General features: G+C 39.3%; 1 protein-coding gene and 1 long non-coding RNA gene across 2 annotated transcripts in view; one reads left to right on the top strand and one right to left on the bottom strand.

The window, feature by feature from the left end:
• Nucleotides 1-21,342, bottom strand: part of LOC141385810 (uncharacterized) — a 100,647-nt gene that overhangs the window by 71,184 nt on the left and 8,121 nt on the right. The window contains exon 3 of the long non-coding RNA XR_015491192.1: nt 16,140-16,277. This is a non-coding gene — a long non-coding RNA (uncharacterized LOC141385810). The remainder of the gene's footprint in view (nt 1-16,139; nt 16,278-21,342) is intronic.
• On the top strand, nt 6,415-10,138 carry znf703 (zinc finger protein 703). The gene is made up of 2 exons (NM_131822.2): nt 6,415-7,094; nt 7,849-10,138. The coding sequence occupies exons 1-2, from the start codon at nt 6,837-6,839 to the stop codon at nt 9,358-9,360; spliced, it is 1,770 nt and encodes a 589-aa protein (NP_571897.1). The 5' UTR covers nt 6,415-6,836; the 3' UTR covers nt 9,361-10,138.

The raw sequence follows: 21,342 nt of genomic DNA, 5'->3' as shown, positions 1-21,342 counted from the left end.
CAAAAGCATGTACATCACTTTAACTGGGTGCTCAGCCAAACAGCAAAAAGTGCAATATTTATAATAAAAAAGGACCAACTTATTGTGATAAACACTGTCTGATGAAGAGCCACGTGCTCGAAACGTTACACGCCTTGTATCAGCCTTTTAAATTTGATAAATTGGCATTTTTGGAGCTTTGATGCTGCCACCTTTTTAAATATATATTTTACACAAATTTAATGTCCCATATATCCAGGGCTGTAATGATTAACAAGGACAACAGAAAACTGTAGATAAAACAATAATAATAATAATAATAATATACAGCTGTACAAGTGCAGAAATATAGCACGGCTTTTAGCCAATCAAATTCAAGAACTGGACAGAACTGTTGCATGTATATACAGTGCTCAGCATAATTGAGCACAGCCCATTTTGAAAATAAATATTTTTAATCAATTTCTCAGTGAATATAAAAAACGTGCATTAAAAAAACTGATTCATTAAACAGATATACTTATTAAATCAATATTTTAGTCACCAGACATAATTAGAAATTGAAAGATAATACAATTAAATTCAAGCAAAAATAACAACCTACAAATTTTTAACAAATTTTAAAATATTTTTGCTCTTCTTGATTTTTTTAAAATATATTATTATATAACTTCCTATTAAAAATATGAATTTAAAAGATAGATTTGTGAGGGGTATATATATATATATATATATATATATATATATATATATATATAAATGAAGAGAATGTGCTATGTCGACTACAAATTTAGCATTACAAGATCATTCATTTTGTCATTATATGAATATATGATGTAATCGTCTTTTCAGAATTGACGGAGGACTTCAGGGAGGTGATGAAGGAAAACATCTGTGTTTTTACTGCAGTTTTTACAAGCCGCCAAGAACTGGGCTGTTGAGTTGTTATTGTTCAGGCAGCAAGTTTACATCTTTTCATTATGTGTGACACAATGACATAACCTGCTCAGAGATCTACTGGCATGCGTTTGTTTGAGCCCTGTCAGTCAACTGTGAGCTGATTGACAAGACTATTGCAGGCTAGGTCATTATCTTCTCTTTACTTTGAAGTCTACGTTGAGTGACAAACTTAAATAATTTCAGTGTGTGCCGATGAAGGTGACTCAGAAATGAAATTAGGAAATAAATGTCAACTCTAAAAAGTGAATCAGACTAGCCAAAGCAACGGAGAGATTACTTTCAGCCCCATGCATTACTAAACTGGAACGTGTCATGAGCCCTGTGAATGGAGGGACTGTTGCTCCACGCAAGCATTTTCTGGGCCAGCAACAGATAAAAAAAAACACCTTTTGATGTCTGCTTAGATTTCACACAACAATATAGAGCAATCTGATTTGTGGGTCTGCTGTGTGTAGTTGAGTAGTTCTCCCACCCCTCCTGATAACTTCACCATGTGGAGGACAATGGGACCTTTTGTTTGAGCGAGAAGGGTGCGTTTAAGTTCATTGTGTGTGCGCGTGCGTGTGTGTTTTGGTGCACATGACATGTTTGAAAGCTAAATAAAGATCTGTCATTAACTGTAGGGCATGTACATAATCAGTCAGAGATAATCAGCGAGACAGGAAGATGAGTAGATGTGCTGGGCTCTTGATCAGACAGGCGACAAGAGAGACGAGCCATTAAGCCTCCGAGAGAGCGATATCATAAAAAAACATGGAAATGAGCTTTTACTGGGTATATAACTATTACTCAAGTCTACTTCATCCATCTTATTGTGTGATATTCCATTCCGTCACATGCGCATGTGGTTTCACACAAATATTTATCCTGTCATCACACCATCACTCACGTCTCTGGATCAGAGAGAGTCAAGATGTTCAAGTCTGATTATACCAAAACACAGAGATGAGTCATTAAATCAACCTGAGAAGCTCCCATTCTCAGAGAATTCTGGGAAAAGCCTTTCCTGTCATTTGTTACCCCTGCGCATATGTTGTGTGTGTGTGTTATTCGCAGCGAACTACATAAATCTTCATTTTTGACTCGACTCGGGTTTTTTTGGGCTCTTTTTCATGATACCTTCCTTGACTGTTTTTGGTAGACTCTCTATCATGTCTGTCGCACACACACAACACTCCACCGAGACGTGGAACGGTGCGCTTTTAAATATTTGATCCTAAAAATCTCACAATCACTCGGAAGGATTGTGAGGTTTGTGAAAGCACAGAGAGAAGGAGAGTGCTGCGTTTTACAGTTCTCCAGGGTTGGTCTCGCATGTCAGCTACACTCCATAAAGCTGTCCTGTCCCTCTTTTTTCACAGGATTATTATTTCTGGAGAACAGACCAGGCATGAGCTGCAGACTCCCTGCCTCTGGGCTCCCTTTTCATACCACTCACCTCATAAATCAGTCACAGGTAATTAAATGCAAGTGATTTGCATCCTTTTTGTTTGTTTGGCTTTGCCGTCTCTCAGTCTGTACCAAAGAGTGACAAACCGTTCTGTGCCAGGCAAGAATAAAAATATAAAATGTAAATTGAGAACGACAAGAACTGCAAATGTTAAATAAAACTAGCTATTTCGGTTTTAATTCAATTATTTTTGTTTTTTCCCTCCAAGCTTCACGTCAGTCACTTCTTCGCATTAAAATGAATTATGGCCTGCTTTAAAATCCCGGTAGGTTTTCTTCTGCACTTCTGTAATCTGTTCTGAGTGACCAGTGAAGGATATGAGTGGGCTATGGTCAAGCAGGAAGTCTAGCCTCTGCTTTTAGCCCTTTGTTTAGTCAAAGTTATGGTAAAGCCTGTGCTTTGATACAGTCATGCATAGGCGAACGCCTTCAGGCTTAACAGGGATTGGTCAGACAGGCCTCTTAAAGGGGAGGCCTGCCCCTTAAAATCCACAACAGGAAATGACCATCCGTCATTTATACGTCAAAACAGCTGTTAGCAGCCCACTTCAAGGCCAGACTTGAAAGGAGCTGTTCCCCGTTGTTCCAGCCCGCCCTCAGTTCTTTCTCTCACTCTCTTTCTCTCTTTTTTATTTTCCCTTCCTCCTCCTCTAGGGTGCCTTTAAACTCCCTCCATTCCACCCACACCTTTGCCCCCTGCCAAACTCACTTATCCTGAAAATGTTTTTGTAAGGCAATCCATCTTAATTCCAAACCATTGGAATTCTAAGATTTGAGGTTTTAGGTTTGCGTTTCATGTTTTTTTGCAGCGATCCTTCATTTTCTAAGAATAAAACAATGGTTACACCCTGTGATTCTGGGTTTTTGACTAGTAACATCACTTCTAGACAAACGGAAACATTCCAGACATCTTGACCAAACTTTACAGAGTGGCAACAGGGATGGATCAGCAACTGTAAAAGCATCAACAAAGCGTCAACCCACATTAATAGGCTCGCTGACAGGTTAGACCACACCTGTCAAAAGCTGGAGTATCTGTTTGTCTGAGGCAAAGACAACTGATCTGTTCAAAGGAAGCGATCGAATCATCTCACTTAACCCCGAGCACATCATCCACATTTGCATGTTCCTATAGTTTTATAGATTTGCACGGGCATTACAGACTCTAGGTGGCAAGTGATGGATGACACTAATAATGACAAAGCAAACATCAGGGCTGTTGACAGAAGGAGAGGTGACTTCATTCAACCACCGCTGCTATCTCTCAACACACACACATATATATATGTACGCGCACGTGCAGAACGTTAAATGGCTTTGGACGCCGCAGGTAAAGAGATCCTTGTTTAACAATGGCAGATGCGCCTGTGCGTGGACTCAACGTTGAGTCGTTCCTGAACAAATAAGACAACGTGCATTCAAAACAATCTACTGTGAGATGCATCTCTGGTGTTGCGAGACAGAGTGACAGTTTAATTAACTTAACAGTTTAGATTAGCGAGACAGAAATAACTGTTAGGTATGATTGAGAGCGGTTTAATACTTTGCCACTCCAGTCAACTTTGATCGTCTGAAGGCACTTGTGAGTGTGTGGGAGGCTGTTTGTGTGTGTGCTGTATGTGGGATCTAAAATGACAGGTTGCTGACAAGCTTAAAACTCTTTCTGCCTCTGAAATGCAGTGTCCTGAGGCCTTCATTCCTTTCTGTGCACCATTATTAAATGAATATTCACCTCTACCACCCAGATACACCAGACAAAGCCCTGCAAACACATGTTTGCCTGTGGCTCCTCCTCTCCTTGGGTCAACAGTTCATGCATTCTGTCTTTTTGTCATTTTTATTACACTAAGGCAGGCAACATCACCTTTCAAGAAGCTTCCCAGGTGCTCTTTGTTTTTAACCCCGAGAACAGCTTCAGAGATGAGCCCTTTCTCATGTCTCTGACTCACCTGACAGGTACTGCCATTCAGAGCAACATAAATTTTCTCTTACATCCATACATTTAGAGTGTCTTTTCATGCTGTGCAAAACGAGGGCAACCTTTCTACAACCTTCAAATTGAAATATTGCTGAAATGTTATACACACGTATCATATGTCATAGAATATAAAATAAAAAAATATCATAATATGATAAAATATTATTTCCTTGCAAACCAGCTACAACTCAGCTTCAATTTTAGAAACGGGCTTGCCAAAATAATGTAATACAACCTGGTCCAATTTAATAATGCTGGGTATAAGCACTTACGAACAATCAAAGCCATTAAATATACTGAACTTCAAAGTTACTTAGACACGAATTAGCACGGTCTCCCTGTAATAGCCTCTGTCAGGCTTCATTTTTCAATGATTAAGCCAATTCATTGCATAATTAAGTTAGCTAAATTACTTCAATGGCAAAGTAACATGGGATAATGTAATAAAGTTATTAACATTCCAGAACTGGAGGCGCACACATAGGCATGCTGTTATTATGTATGAATGCATTGCTCAGTATCATTTGACTTGTTTGACCTAAAAAAAGAACTGCTACCACAATCTCTGCTTTCCCCTTTTTAATACAACCATCTACTTGCACAGTTATCATCGTAATGGACAAATTATGTTTAAGTGTAAAACACATATTTAATTAGAAATACATTTTTCACTAATTAATGTAGTATGATGAGGGGTATTTTGTATTATAGATGAAAAACGCTATAAAAATAGCTTTAATGCATTGATGATAAATCATTGTGCTTTCTAAATTTCAAACCAGACTTGTGATTTCAGATGATTTAATTGAAATCTTGTCTGGCCAGTGCACTTCAAAAGCACTAATGTTTATAAATTAGGTTTTATTTTTGTTTGTGTGCAGCTCTCTGAGCGCATTCGACCACATGAGCATTTACACTTTGAAAGCAATCCTGTCTAATGTGTTTTCAACTGCCTTTGAAAGTGGCTGAAAGTGGACAAGCTCACAACATTTCAGATTTAGCAATGTCAACTCATGATTGGATCGACAAAAAAAATTTAAAAATAATAATAATAGCAGGCAAAAATAGTAGCAAATAGGCATGGGATAATAACCCTTTACCGCAGTTTGGAAAAGTCAAGGTTTTAAAACCGCAAACAAAAAATCTGTTATACCTTTCCTTAAGTGTTTTTTTTACATGTTTTACAGTTATTTAGTTTTTTAAGGGCAGCAGTAGCTTCAGCAAAAAAGGATCCTCCAAATCAAAAGCTACTAGTCAGCACATGATTCAGCAAACAGCTGAGATACAAATTGCTTATAAACCAACATCCAGCATCTGAACAGTGCAGTGGCTTACTTACTTCATACTCAAAGTAAAGACAGATATCCAAAGATGCCTTTTCAGGTTGTAAAGAAATCTGTGTTGTGTTAACTAATAAATAGCAGAAGTTAATGATTCATTTTAATTATTTAGCTTGACATGTTTACAATTCTAAAACATTTTAAATGTTGGTAAAATAAAATATATTGTGTTCAAGGAATAAAAAGTTGTTGGTATTTTTCACAGAACATATTTTAGAGCAGTAATCACAATAACGTCACCGTGAAACCTTTGTTATCGTGACCATTAGTGTTATCATGACCATTAGAATCTTATACCAGCCCATGCCTATTAGCAAACAAATAAACAGTGTAAAGTATAATAGAGTTGAAGATTGCAATAGATTGTGAAAACAAACAAGATACTATTGATTATACTATAGTTTTTATTATAACTATAAGTGTTTACATTCAGCAGTAGTATTTAAATGTAAAACTACAAAATAAATACCAGTAAAAAATGGCAATAATATATCAAATAAATGGTAAACCGGCATGCCACAGCCTTTGCGTGTTTTGACATACAACGATCAAACACTTGGCCAGCGGGTCCGGAGCGAGTCAGAGGAAAGAGGAGGACAGTCTCCGCCTCTGTTGTGCCTACCCACTTATTACCGATGCAGATGCATGTGATTGGACGGCGGCTGAGCGCTTTGAAGTTCTCCCTCAGATCTCCCGTACGAGCACAGTGTATATGCGTACGGAGGGTGTAGTGAACACACACCGGAGAGCGCACGGACCAACGGAATGCCATTATTTGACACGATATTCTGCCTTGTTGTTTGTTTCTTTTTATTTTAAGACAAGTACACAATACTTCTCATATTTGTCAAGTCGTCGTTTGCGCGTAAAGGACTCGCGATCCTGCTGGGGTTTCGAGCAACACCGATTCGGTGACGGAACGATGTGGAGACGGAGTGTACGTTCTTCTTCATAGACACTGTAACAGCTCTCTTTCTCTGGACTACAGGCAGAGCTGATGTTTCAACTGGATATTTCACGGGATATAATGTCGTTTGGCTCTATACTGAAAACACTGGATATCTCTAAATGAAAACTGAACACCCGCCCCGTCGCTGCCCTCGACAGGTCTCTGATCCGCCCCGATCCAGATGAGCGAACTGCCTCCTGGATTTGCAGTCAGTCCACGGAACCAGCAGACCTTTAAAAGTCATTACATTACCAACGATAGTTCGCCCACTTGTTTAGGACTCCAGGTCGACTCGATCGCCTCACTGCCGTACCGTGATCCCGCGCGTCAGGAGAAAAGGCTGCCTATACGGATTCTCAAAATGTTGACCGCTCACACAAGTCACATACTTCACCCAGAGTATCTCCAGCCGCTCAGCTCGGCGCCCGTGAGCATTGAGGTACGACTTCTAAACCATTTGTTTCTTACTTCTGCGAAGTAAAAATATATACATTACATTTGTATGTGTTAGAGTTGCGTGTTTGTCCTAGTTTCTATAAAGCGAAAGGGTGTTCTCTTTATTTTGTGCCCGAGTCGTGTAGTACACGCAATATTTTGCGTCAACGTTTTTTAGCTCTAAGCTCCATGTTGCGCGGCTCGTTTTAATATGTAATTCGGATTTAGCCGAAAGATCCTGAAAGCGATTCAGCGGCAGTTTGAAGAAATAGTCCGGATTTAGATGAGGCCGTGCTCTGGCAACATTTTAAGGTTTCACATTTCCTTAATCGCTACTGACGTGCGCCTTTACTGCTCTTAGGTGGTTAAAGCTTCCAGCATCTACGTGCTTTTTTGGCACACAAATGGAACTTTAAAAAAGTAAATTGTGCAATCTTTTTAATAACCTGTATAAAACTCTGCATGCTCGGCACACTTTGAGTGCTGCAAAAACTACAACAATATGTCAAGTGATTTAATTCACCCTTGACATGCAAATTAACATCATTTAAAATAAAATTTAATATCCATGCGAGTTTTTTATGATGATGATGTCATTTATAAATAATCCAAGCGTAAATAGAATTATTGCATCTTCCTTGAAATATGACATATCACTGAGGGCATGCCAAAAAATTGGTCTATAAATGAAGTGTCATTTTGTTGGTGGTAAGAAAACCAAAATCATTCATTTAAAATTTCTTCTTTTTTTCCCATAGCTGGATGCTAAAAAGAGTCCCCTAGCATTGCTGGCTCAGACCTGCTCTCAGATCGGAAAGCCAGATCCTCCTCCCTCCTCTAAACTGGGATCCCTCTCCTCCAGCAGCCATGGAGACAAGGACAGCCGCTCCAGCAGCTCTAGCCTGAAGTCTGGGGAGCATCAGAACCTAGATGACAAGTCCAGCTTTAAGCCTTACTCTAAAACTGGATCAGAATGCCGAAAGGAGGGTGCTGGGATCAACAGCTCAGCAGATAAAGCGGGGTTCAGAGTGCCAAATGGCAGTTCTTCATCTGTGACGTGCACGTCTTTACCTCCGCATGCCCCATCTCCACGGGCCAGCTCCCCTCAGCAAACATCTGGACAGTCACACACACACCGGCAGTCTCAGTCTCCTCTTTCACAGAAAACAGCACATCTACAAACCACCCACATGGACTCCAAAGCTGCAGGTTCAGACCCAGGGAATGACAGCAGCAGCAGTGGTAGTGATCGCAATGGCAAAAAAGATTCGGACCACAATAAATCAAGCCTGGACGTTGTACAAATCGCCAACTCCAGTCATGCACGTGCTAGTGTGAACTCTAGCAGTGCCAGTTCCTCCAGCAGTCCTCAACCGGACAGTAAGACTGACTCCCAACCCCCTCAGCCCAGCCTGGGCACAGGCCACATCGCCCCTGTGTCACCCTTCAAACCAGGCCACTCCGTTTTTCCCCTCCCGTCCTCCACCATGGGCTACCACGGCTCCATTGTCGGGGCCTATACCGGCTATCCATCTCAGTTTGTGCCTGGGTTGGATCCAGCGAAATCTAGTTTAGGGATGGGTGTTCCAGGAAAGCACCCCAGCTCCAGTCCTCTCACAGGGGCCTCACCTCCCTCTTTCATGCAGGGCTTGTGCAGGGACCCATATTGCCTGACCTACCCCAATGCACCCCACCTCGGGGGCAGCAACTGCTCTTCCTGCGTTCACGATCCATCATCAGCCCTTAAGTCTGGCTTTCCTCTAATGTATCCCACCCATCACCTCCACTCACTCCACCCCAGTTCTCTGTCCTCTAGTGCCACCTCATCTCTGTCCCATCCTCTGTATACCTACGGTTTCATGCTGCCCAATGAAACACTCCCTCACGCCTGTAACTGGGTCTCAGTGGGTGGCCCATGTGACAAACGCTTTGCCACCTCAGAGGAACTCCTGGCCCATTTGCGTACACACACGGCTCTGCCAGGTGTGGATGGGAAGCTGCTTTCGGGCTATCCTTCTTCTGTTTCCTCTGCTGCTTCCTGCCACCTCCACTTGCCTCCTCCTAGCAGCCCAGGGGCACTTCCAAGTTCCCTGTCCCTGCGAGGGTCACCTGGTCTAGGTTTGGCAAGGTATCACCCCTACGGGAAGGCACATTTGCCAGGAGCTCCATCCCTACCTATGCACTCTCTCCCAGCCACAGCGCCCTACTATTCTCCCTATGCTCTATATAGCCAGAGACTGGGCTCAGCTTCTGCTCTTGGGTACCAGTGATTAAAAGACTAAGGACAGTGTAAAGTTAATGGCATGAGCTCGCTGAAAAGCACAGGAACAAGCAGGATTCCCCTCTAAAGAAAGAAGCAAATAACGGCTCATCACATCCATTGAGGAATAAAATCTCATCTGCTTTGGATGACTGTTAATTAATGGTCATCCAAATTTCTATTAGGATATTAGGGAACCCCTATGAACTTTAGGCGGAGCGCTAATGAGAATGCCGGAACTCCATTTACTTTATCTGATCAATTTTTCTTTTTTTTTTTCTCCAATTTACCAAAAGTGTATATTTATTTTTCACTTGAGCGCTTGACTGTTTCTATGGGACATTTGCTGCCAAATTTCATTCTATATCATTTTCACAAAGACGCAGTATTTTCACAGTATGAATATGGTTGCTCCCATAATACACTTTGTAATAATGAAATGACGGACTACAACAAATTGTCTCTCTGACATACAGTCTTTCTGTTAATGTCACTTTCTTTCATGCGTTACATCTGTGCAACTCAGTCTCTTTATTGGAGAATGGATGAGCATGACTTGGTCAACAGCTACTTTGTTCCTTATGATTTGGCGTTTATTTTGTACTTGTACAGTTCAAAGAATAAAACAGAAAGATGTGATATATTTTCTATTGTAGCTGACTCTGCAAGTTGGGGATGGATATGGAGAAGGGGAAAAGAATTCAAATAAGAGTACTATGTTGTGATGGCAGCGCTATCCATTTAATAAAGTCTTATTTTGTGTAATAAATGATACTTGATTACATTTATAGATGACGTCCCTCGCTTCTCTTTCAAATATATGTTTATTGCACTTTTAGTAACATGCCCAAATCATGAGTTACTATGCAAGCCAAACTCGTAAAAAATACAGACCAATCTATCTATCTATCTATCTATCTATCTATCTATCTATCTATCTATCTATCTATCTATCTATCTATCTATCTATCTATCTATCTATCTATCTATCTATCTATCTATCTATCTATCTATCTATCTGAACATTCACAGGTTTTTATTTTGTTGGTTGGCATTTAATAAAATGCACTGCACTTTCACTTGAGCAACTAATCCTTGACTTTATCTTTCTACACTACTGACAGTTTTGTTCCCTATTAGTTCAAGCTATTAACACAAAATAAGGTCCTCTGTCTGTTTACTGTTCTGCTCGTGATGTGAAAGTGCAGTGTTAGTCACTGCTGCTTGTTTGTGCCTCTGCAGCATTGTGTAAAGAGCTGCCTCAGCACAAGGGAGTATTGGGTCTTAAATACAGCTCAATGATAGCCTGGTAATAACCCATGGGAGCCATGCACTCACTCCCAGTGCACTCTGATGGATTGCCTTGCTACACAAAGGGCAAAAGATGACAATGGGAGGCTGTTAATAGAGAAATATTTATCAAATGCTTGACATGACCCCCAGGAGTGCAGTCCCCATTGTTTGACCCGAGTGTGTCGTGTCCTATGGTTTAGAAAGTCCTGTTTAATGCTGTGCTGCAAAGAGGGTCAAGATTCAATATTGTTGATGTGATGTGCATGAGTGTGTTAGGCTTAAAACCTTGTACAGATACAGTCAGTGTGTACAACTCATCTTCAAAACCATTACCCTGAAACAGTGTGAGTGGAGCTGCTTTTAAGCACTAGGACGAGCCAAACACACACACACACACACACACACACACAAACACACAGATTCTCAGTTCATTAGCACTTCAGACAGGAGAGGACGCAGCACAGGTGTCACTTGACAGGGCCATTAAATGAATAGATCACTCCACCGCCTCTGTTAACTCAGGCTATCCAACAAGGACACAGCATACGGTTCCTCTTATGGACAACCAGGAGGTCAAGACTAGAGTAGAAAAGGCTGAGATGAAAATAACAGGAAAATGTTTCTCAGTTCCATCTCTAGATATTCGTTAGACACAATGTAGACTCACTAATAGTAAATTGTCTATCCAAAACACAAGTCACGGGCCAGAATGATGTATAAACTGCAGTTGACAGTCTCTAAACTGTATTATAGCATTTTGTTGACATAAAGAGAGGTTCAGATCTTTAAGAAAGTTTCAGCGCCAAGAGTCTATTTTAGAAATGGTCTTGAATGACTTCCTGTGAGACTCTGAGAGGAAGTTATTTAATAGAGTTACAGACTATTTGGGCAGAGCCCAAGAGAATTAAAAACTTCATACCATGGCTTACATCACCCCTAGTGGTAAGCAATGCAACTACAAAGACTAAAGAGAGAAATTGCTGAATTAAGTCAAGAGTTTGTCTTGCAAAAGTAGAACTCTGGAAACATATCATGTTCTCAGCATTTTGATGAAGTATTAGAAAAAATACAATTTTAGTTAAAGCCAGTACAGAAAGGTCAAACTGAGGGGAGGACTCTTACGTTTTATTCAAAAGCGAGGGATTAATCCTACCATCACCCCGTTCCCACTCGTTCATCACATTCCTGCTCTATGCTTCTCTCCGTCTTTCTCCTCATCAATCTCTCCCTGCCATTTATCTTTCTCTCCCTCGTCTCCCAGGCTCCAGCTGAGTCAATATGCAGTCACTCTGTTTCTGTCGCCTGCTTGTGGAGGGGAGGGGAGCTGGATGGATGTGTGGGTGGGGGTGTGGAGTTAATTTAGTCCCTGACCAGTGTCTTCTCAGCAGGGATACACCTGTTTGATTGATCTCTTTCTCCCTTTCTCTGCGGTCCCACTGGGCTTAGAATGGAGGTGGGGGGACGAGACCCCCCCTTTCCCGAAGTGTCCAGTCAACTACCGAGCAGAGAAAGATTGTGTGTGAGAGAGAGAGAGCTGCAGCCCATCACAGCAGTGTCCCGGGCAGGCAGCCCGGCAGCCCTAGTGATTAATGACGACAGGGTGTGGAGCTGCTCCTCAATTAGCCGCCAAGTCCACAGCAACTCATGAGTCTGACAGCCCCAACCTGAAAAAGAATGAGCGAGGGAGAGAGTTAGATCACCCCTCCCTCGCCGACTCTTTTTCTTAGGCTGTCTCTCTCTGTTTAGATCTTGTCTCTTGTCTCTCTTCACCTACACCCTCTTTCTCCCCTGGCTTCTCTCTTGTTACTTTCTCGTTGTCTCTTTGATTGCGTTAGCCTAATGTAGACTCTCTCTCCCTTCGCAAACTTCCATATACATTACATTCTGTTAATTACCGCATGAGTACTCTGATGACTGTTTGTCATGGTGATACAGACCAGGCCGCTCTCTTTCTCACACACACATACACACACTCTCCTCAAGCTCATAAAGCAATCAATCACCCAACTGCTTCTGCTTCATGATTTTAAAAAATCTACTGAAGGCTTTCCACGGGACTCTTAATCACATCAACCACATAACAAAATACTATGCCAGCAACAACAACAAAAAACTGCGGCGGTGCGCACCTCTGCCCAGTGATCTCGTAGCCATCCCATTTGTCTAGTGAAACTGTGTGTATGCGTGACGACAGCCTGACAACGCAGGCAAACAAGTGTGTCGCAATTATGGCTAACCACTAATAATGCATTCCACCGCTACAGCTGGATTCCATTTGCAAACGCGCTGGGGGAGCACAGCACCGAATGTCACGAATGTTGTGTGCATGAAAATTCGTGCCTTGGCACCGGAACGGTGGGGTGAAGATTGATCCCAAGTCATGCCCGGAGTGACAGCACCTTTTCCGGCTCTGCTTTGGAAAATGTTTCAGTTACCTCATGCTTCCTCTATTATATGTTAGCATGCGTTCTACAGAGCAGAGGAAAAAAGTTGAGTTTTTTCAGACTTTTAGTCCATGTTTATTAGCTTTGAGACTATACACATTATCAATAAAAAATCTAAAAGTCTAAACGTCTGTAAGATTTCTTACAATGTTTTAGAAACAAGATTTTTCCAATTATTTAATCAGAAATACAATAAAACAGTCACACTGTGAAATATTGCAAATTAAATTAACTTGTCTATTTTTATAAATTGCACCATATAAGTGATTCCTGTAATGGCAAAGCAGATTTTTCAGCATCCATTATAATATTTAGCATCAATTAATTATTCAGAAATCATTGTGGTATGAACAACCACGTCAACACTGAAATCTGGATCAGGACTCGAATGGAAATAAATGAAAAAAAAAAAGATTAATTGGAAGTTTACTAATTTGTCTTGATCAAAGTGCTTACAAGTATTATAAGTTTAAAGATTTGTATATCTTGCATAAAATAACTAAAAAGATTGATGATATATATATCAATGTCCAATAAAATGCTGTCTAGATTGACAAAAGCAAGAAACCAATCTTGCTTCCTTCTTGTGACAAACTAAAACCTAATCTGTTCAATGTGTGCAGTGACCCAACACATGGTAATAAATTGCACTCAAGTCACTTTATGGGATTTTTTTTTATGTATTTGGCCCTTACAATAACTATGACTACATCCTATTAAGAATTAGAAATGTCATAATTTATATTCCATAGTGACATCTGCTGGGGAATGTTTTCAGTTTCTATTATGCAACTGTTTTGATTTACTAGATAACATGATTGAACATCATGTGGTTTTGTGTGCACTTCAGTGTCAGGATGTATAAACAGTACATATAATCAGCATATAATTCAAACTATAGCTACATTACACCAGAATAATGTGCTCAATAATAATCAATATATTGTCATTTGTGAACCTCACTTTGAGGAATATGGAACGCTTGTTTATTTTACCTGCTGCCCTAAGCCTAAGGCTTGGTATAACATTGTCTTAATGTTTAAATACTACTGTCATGTGCAGTCAGGGTTTAAGTGGACTCTATGACATCATTTATAAACTTTCAACAGGCAATGTTAGGTGCGACTATGACACAACGAGGTGTTAAACCCAAAAGGTCAACCAATCCATTAAACACTATGCATTAAGCTGCCGTCTGACACATGCTGGGCAGAAAAAGACTAAAAGAATTGGTGATGATAAGACAAAGCTGGAAAATTAAAAATCCTGCAATGTATACAATATATAGTTGAGTGAAATATTATTAGCCCTCCTGCAAAATGTTTTATTCTTTTTAAAATATTTCCCAAGTGATTTTTAACAGAGCATGAATATTTGTAACAGTATTTACTATATTTTGTCTTCTAAAAAAAAACTTATTTCTTTTCATTTATGCATTTTCCTTCAGCTTAATCCCTTTGGTGGAATGAACCACCAACTTATCCAACATATGTTTTACACACAGGATGCCCTTCCAGCTGCAACCCAATACTGGGAAACATCCATACACAATCATTCACACACAAATACTATGGCCAATTTTGCTTACCTAATTCATTTTTACCGCATGTGTTTGGACTGTGGGGAAACCAGAGCACCCGGAGGACACCCACACAAACACAGGGAGAACATGTAATGCCAACTGACCCAGCCGGGACTCGAACCAGTGACCTTGTTGCTGTGAGGTGACAGTGCGACCGACTAAGCCACTGTGTCGCCCCTTATTTCTTTTAGTTCGGCTAAAATCAAAGCAGTTTTACATTTTTAAAGGCCAATATTATTAGCTTACTTAAAAAAAAACAATTGGCTAGAGAGCAAACTATTGTTGTTCAATGACTTGCCTAATTAGCCAAAGTTAACCTAATTAAGCCTTTGAATCGCACTTAAAGCTCAACAGCTCTTGTATATCTTGTAAAATATATTATCATCATGGCAAAGACAAAAGATATAGGTTCATTCATTCATTTTCCCTTGGCTCAGTCTGAATTTCAGAGGTTGCTACAGCGGAACAAATCGCCAACTATTCTGGCATATGTTTTACGCAACGGATGCCCTTCCAGTCACAACCCATCACTGGGAAACACCCATACACACTCATTCACACACATACACTAAGGCCAATTTCATTTACCCAATTCACCTATATCACATGTGTTTGGACTGTTGAAGAAAACAGAGCACCCGAAGGAAACCCATATGAACACAAGGAGAACATGCAAACTCCACAAATACCAACTGACACAGATAGGACTCAAACCACTAAACTGTGCCACGTGTCACCCCTTATTTCTTTTAGTTTGGCAAGAAAATATTTTCTAAGGCCAATATTATTAGCTAACTCAAAAAAAAAAACAATTGGCAATAGAGAACAAACCATTGTTATCTAATGACTTGCCTAATTAGCCACACAATAACCTAGATAAGCCTTTGAATTGCACTTTAAGCTCAATACCCAGCAAGCATTTTTGTTTTTAAAAGATGCCTAATAGATGTCTAATAGAGCTCTAAACAGCCATCTTGGCTAAAACAAGGCTAAACTTGAGCTGTCAGTGAAAATCTAATAGACGTCTAAGAATAAAGCCAAAACTAGACTAGTGATCATATAAACAGAAATGAATGAGTACACATATAAAGTCTGTCTAATATGTCTATTTGACGACTAGTCTAGTTTTGGGCTATTCTTAGACGTCTATTAGATTTTCACTGGCAGCCCAAGTTTAGCCTTGTTTTAGAAAAGCTGTCTACATTTAGATATCTATTAAACGTCTATTGAACATAAAATTATTTGCTGAGAAAGCTGTAAAATAACTAGTAATATACTGTCATCATGACAAAGACAAAAGAAATGCAACACAGGCTCATTCTAAAAAGATTTTAGCCCTATATACGGTACGTTACTGGAGATTGCAAATTATGTAGCCAGAGGTTTGTATGGCTGCATTTTGTCTTTAAAACGAACGCTACAAAGCGATATGATGGCGTTCTTTTTCTCGCTAACCAGCTGACCGCTTACCTGCATGTGGATGGCTTTCCCGCTGTTACCAATTTGTCCAGTAGCTAGCCATGTACGTCGACAGATTTGAGATGCAGAGCTGAGTTGACTGCAACGAAGTTCTCCAGAAAATGTATATAGGAGTACGTCAGAATGAGCCTGGGTAGAAGAAATAAGTTTTTAAAATAATTATGTTTCAAAATGTGTTGAAAACAATCTCTGTCGTACAGCACTTGGAAAATATTTGTAAAAAGAAGTCAAACTTAACAGGAGGACTAATCATTTAGACTTTAATTGTACATACATCTACTATTAAAGGTTAAATACGTGTCCTCACTCTCAAGAGCGAAGGGCACATAAAGCTATAGAAATCTGTCAGGTCTTGTTTAATGAAAAACACTGAGATAAAAGTACTCTTGTCAACACCCTGCCATTATTCTTCATAATGTGACAACCCTGTACATACCACACGGCTCTGAAACTTCTACCCAAGGCCTCTACCAGATTTTCCTTCCGCCCTCTGTCGGGATATTTTATGGACAGTCAATGTGTGTGTACATGCTTGTGTGTGTCTATGTGGTAGCGAGTGTACACCACAGAACAGCCAAGTTAATGTTATGAGAAGCGGCAGGGGTTACTTAAGCAAGAGCAAAAGTTTTCCAGAGCAATATGATTATTTTTACTGACTCAACACCCCCCCCTCCCTCCCTCTCCCCCCTCTTTTAGCAGCGGTGATGGTAACCACTCGGTCTCCTTGCCCTCTCTGCCTTGGCGGTAAGCTAACCCAGCTGTTCTCAATGCCATTTTGGGGAGAGGAAAAACCGAAGGCAGGAGAGGGACAGAGAGCGAGAGAGAAGCTGGCAGGGAGGGGAACAGACCTGATTATCCAAATACAGTCATTAAAGGGGAAATGTGTTTTTCAAACTGTCAAGATGATTAATGAGGGGGAGCAAATCCTCACAAATGCTCTTGTTTAGTCTAACTGGCAGACATGATCCTGGCCACTGATTAATGGCAGTGCTGGTGCGTGAGGCCACTGCGAGGTGAGATGAGTGGGTGGGTGGTGCTGGGGGAAGGTGTTAGGTAGTGGAAGGGCGTCAGGACGATAAAACGTCACAGAATGTTTCAGAAAGAGAGAGAGATGAGGGAAAGTGCATTAGAGTTGTCCGCACAGCAACAGTTTTCTTATCTTCAACACTTTTTTAGAGGTTTAATGAGTTTAAACAACAAGGCTGCATAGCTTCACCTCACAAAAATGCTCATTAGATGTTTTTGGCCAAACCCGCGGCGGTTGAACAAATACTGCGGATGTGATTTATGGCATAAATAACCGTGGTAATAATTATAGCATACAACAGACATGCCGTAAAGTAACAGTCATTAGACTAAGAAGAAAAGCAGACCCTGTCAACCCTACAGGGATCTCGGCATTGTTTTGATGTAGTCAAATCATATGGAAAACCTTAGCAGTGTGTGTGTGTGTGTGTGTGTGTGTGTGTGTGTGTGTGTGTCAGACAGTTGACCTTAAAAGTGACTGATTTTCCTCCTGGCAGGAGCTAAAGTGCTGATCCCTGACTATTTCACTTTGCTGACCTTAAAGAATGGCAGTTACAACATGCACACACACACTTGCTGCTACAGGTTAAGATTTCTGTGGCATAATGACACAAGAGCACACATTCATTAGCCACTGTCTCATTGGCAGTATTGGAAACCAATTGGTCTACGAGCTATTCATCAGGAAAGCAGACAGGCTAACAATTCCTGTATGGACCGCAGAGCTATTGGTCTGTTCTGGGAGGTCTTCTTTAGACTCTTTAGGTTACAGTTTTTTTTTTAAACCACATGTGGGTAGAAAATTAGCCTGCCACTAACCTACATCTTCTTTTGTCCCACATCAAGCTGACCGCTGTATAATTACTCAGTCCTTTTCTAAGAATTGTCAGTAAATTTCATGTTAATGTCTCAACAGAGTAGGGATGACGCACTTGTGCACTGAAATTCTGGCAGATATTATTGAGCCGATAATTATTTCCAAATGATGTTGATTAATCAATAAATAGTTGGAAGGTCTTGTTTTCATTTTGTTCAAACAAACATTTAAACTAAATACAAAGATAAATATATTATAAGATAAAACATTTGAATGCTAAATGTGAGTATTTCTGCATTATAATGTACAGTAATATAGTATACTCTCATTTTGAGATTTGCAAACGATTATATTTTTTCCCCAGGTACAATTGGGATGATTAAGTATGCACAATTAAAGATTCATTGTTTAATAAAGATTTAATTTTTAAATTATATATATATATATATATATAATATGAATATGAGTTATATGAATATTTATATATTTTATTTATATATTTGTTATTCATCAGCACATGCATTTTTGAAAGGACAAAAAGTTTTAATTAATTCTCAGAATGCAGGCCTTAATGCAAAGTCAAATGTGTATAGTCAATAGAAAGCACCAATTATTTCAGTGTAAAAATAACCACTACAGGCCTTGAGTGGCAAGAAACGGCTGTTTTTATTTCTTCCTTGTAATTATTTCTTTCAGTTCTTTTGGCTGCATTGTCCTCCTTATGACCTCTCTTTTCTCTTATTTAATCCCTGTGCATTAATAAAATGGTGAACAGCTGTGATCCTCTCTTAACATGAGAAAATGTGAGGCTGCACATCTCTTGGGTCCTTTCTCCATATCATCATGGTCCATTCCCTGCTCCCATAAAATCCTTCACTATGCCTCCCCGGAAACACACATGACCCAAACACACACACATCATATCTTCGCATTTGTATCTTCGGCCCTTTGTATCCTTTGATTTGGCCTGCCAGAGAGTAAATGATAGGGAAGGGTTGGGAAATGCCTTTAACAGAAATCTCATTTATATTTTAATGTAACCTTTAGTTTTTTTATTATTATTATTGTTGTTGTTGAGCTACAAAAAGCAAACTGAAATGAAATGTTTCAAATAAATGTTTTAAATAAATCAGAATTTTTAAAAAATGTACATCCTGTCACTTAAGGAATAGGGGAAAAAGCAGAAGACATCAGCGTGCAAATCAAAGCAAACACAGGTTCAGCATGACTAGTGTACTCAGCATTGAACTCCATTGTTTTATAAATTGATTTTTTATGGTTTTATTGTAATAAGTTAGTTAAAATTATATACATTTTCAAAAAATAGAATGCATTAGTAAATACGGTTTCTATTTATTTATGTATATATATTATGAAATAAATTAGGAAATTACCCATGGCAACTTTAATGTAATACAGTTTGCTATTTACTTTCGGTTCACAGCTCTCAATCAAGCTTGGCTTTTGGCCCTTTATAAAAAAAAAGTTTGGGCACCCCTGCACTAAATGAAGAAAAAGGCTCTGATAATTTTCAAGTCAAATTAAAGAACAAACTCATGTGATGTAATTAGAAGTGAAGTTACACAAACTAAAGCTGCAGTCACAATGGACTTTTCTCCCCATAGACTTCTATTCATAAGCAGGCAAATGTGTCTGACCGGAAACGCAAACTCATGCATCAAGTTTCGCAGTTCGCTGCGATTCAAAGCAATATCTAAGTATGAACTCTTGAAACATAATTATGCCACAACAAAGTTAGTTTGGAGTACGTTTCAGGAGTTCGAACACACTCAGAAATAAAGACACAAAATCTGTCACTGCGGTACTATGAGGTACTATGAGGCAGAGTTAATTTCGCAAAACAAGACGAGAAAGTGCTTATTCAGTCGCATATCAGAATCAATCTTGGTGTGCGATGTATGACACAAACACAAGTTTAAAAAAGTAACTGATCCACAGTAGAGGGGGGGGGGTGCGATTACATTATCATTCGGTGGCATCTGTCTGTCTGATTAAACTGTAATACAATGTCAACAGTTGAGAGAAAAAGAGGCTTCACGTTTGCTGTCCAGACAAAAAGAGCGTAAACCATATGAGCTGATAAAAACAACAAATCTAAAGCAACATCAGCGTGCTAGGGAATTATCCCGAAATTCATAATAAATTCTATTTTTTTTATTTACCTGAGTGTGCGCTTTTGCTGAACAGGAACCTTTAGAGAATTGACTCTATTATTGCACATAAAAAATTCTTACATCCATAACATATGATCATGTTATTCATTTTCATGTTTCCTTATGCATTTCATTTTAGCTGTTGCTACAGTTTCTAACTTGCGATAGTTTCATATAGTGTACCTCTGCCACAATACGAAAACTGCTTCATTCAGGAGGTCATTTAGGGATGTGATTATTTCTTACTATAAGAATGTGATGATACTGTTGTGCTACAATCTCCGCTTATCAAGGAGTCGCATCCAACAACATACAAGATAACGAAACGGCCTTGAAGTGAAGTGCAATTTTACTTTTGACTTACATTTTTGCTTTAGAATTCCTCTATGTGAGTTAACAGAGTCATGGGACTGAGTGCACATTTTACAAGATAACAAAATATAATTTACTAGTCATTTCATAAGTCATTACAGCTGAGCACGATGTACTGCAACAACCAACTACAACAATAAAGCTCGTTATAGACTAAAATTGCAAAGTGGACTTTCAAAGATTTAATAGATTTTGGCCTTCTATGGAAAAGCTATATTCCATATGTTTATGACACTGTTTTATTTAATTTTGAGTTAGAATATTTTGTATAAATGTATAAACAATTTAATTAAATTACACCTAAATTAAACCAAATATATTTTAGTAAAGTAAATCTACATTAGATTTAGTCAACTAAAATTTTATGAAATTTAGTCATCAAAAACTAGACTAAAACTAAAATGATTCAGAAGAATAAAACATGAATAAAATTAAAATGGAACTTCATCAAAACACTAAGACTAAAACTAAATCAAAATTTTCTGTCAAAATTAACGCTGCTATGAGGTGCACATTTTTACTTTTTAGGTTTTAATATATAACTTTAAGGACCTGACATTTTAAAAAGGTACCACCCCAGTTACAGATTTTGTACCTTTATTTCTGAGAGTCAAAAACACAGGTGTAAAACTCAGTTCCAAAAGGGCCGCATCTCTGCACAGTTTAGTTCCAACCCTAATTAAACACACCTGATCAAACTAATTGAGTCCTTCAGGCTTGTTTGAAACCTACAGGTAAGTGTGTTGGAGCAGGGTTGGAACTAAACTGTGCAGGGCTTCGGACCCCCAGGAATTCAGTTTGACAC

Source organism: Danio rerio, chromosome 5 (genome assembly GCF_052040795.2).
Source record: "Danio rerio strain M-AB ecotype USA chromosome 5, GRCz13ab, whole genome shotgun sequence".
NCBI classification, from domain to species: domain Eukaryota; kingdom Metazoa; phylum Chordata; class Actinopteri; order Cypriniformes; family Danionidae; genus Danio; species Danio rerio.
Note: the sequence above shows the minus strand (reverse complement) of the source record. Positions and strands in the feature narration are given on the sequence as shown.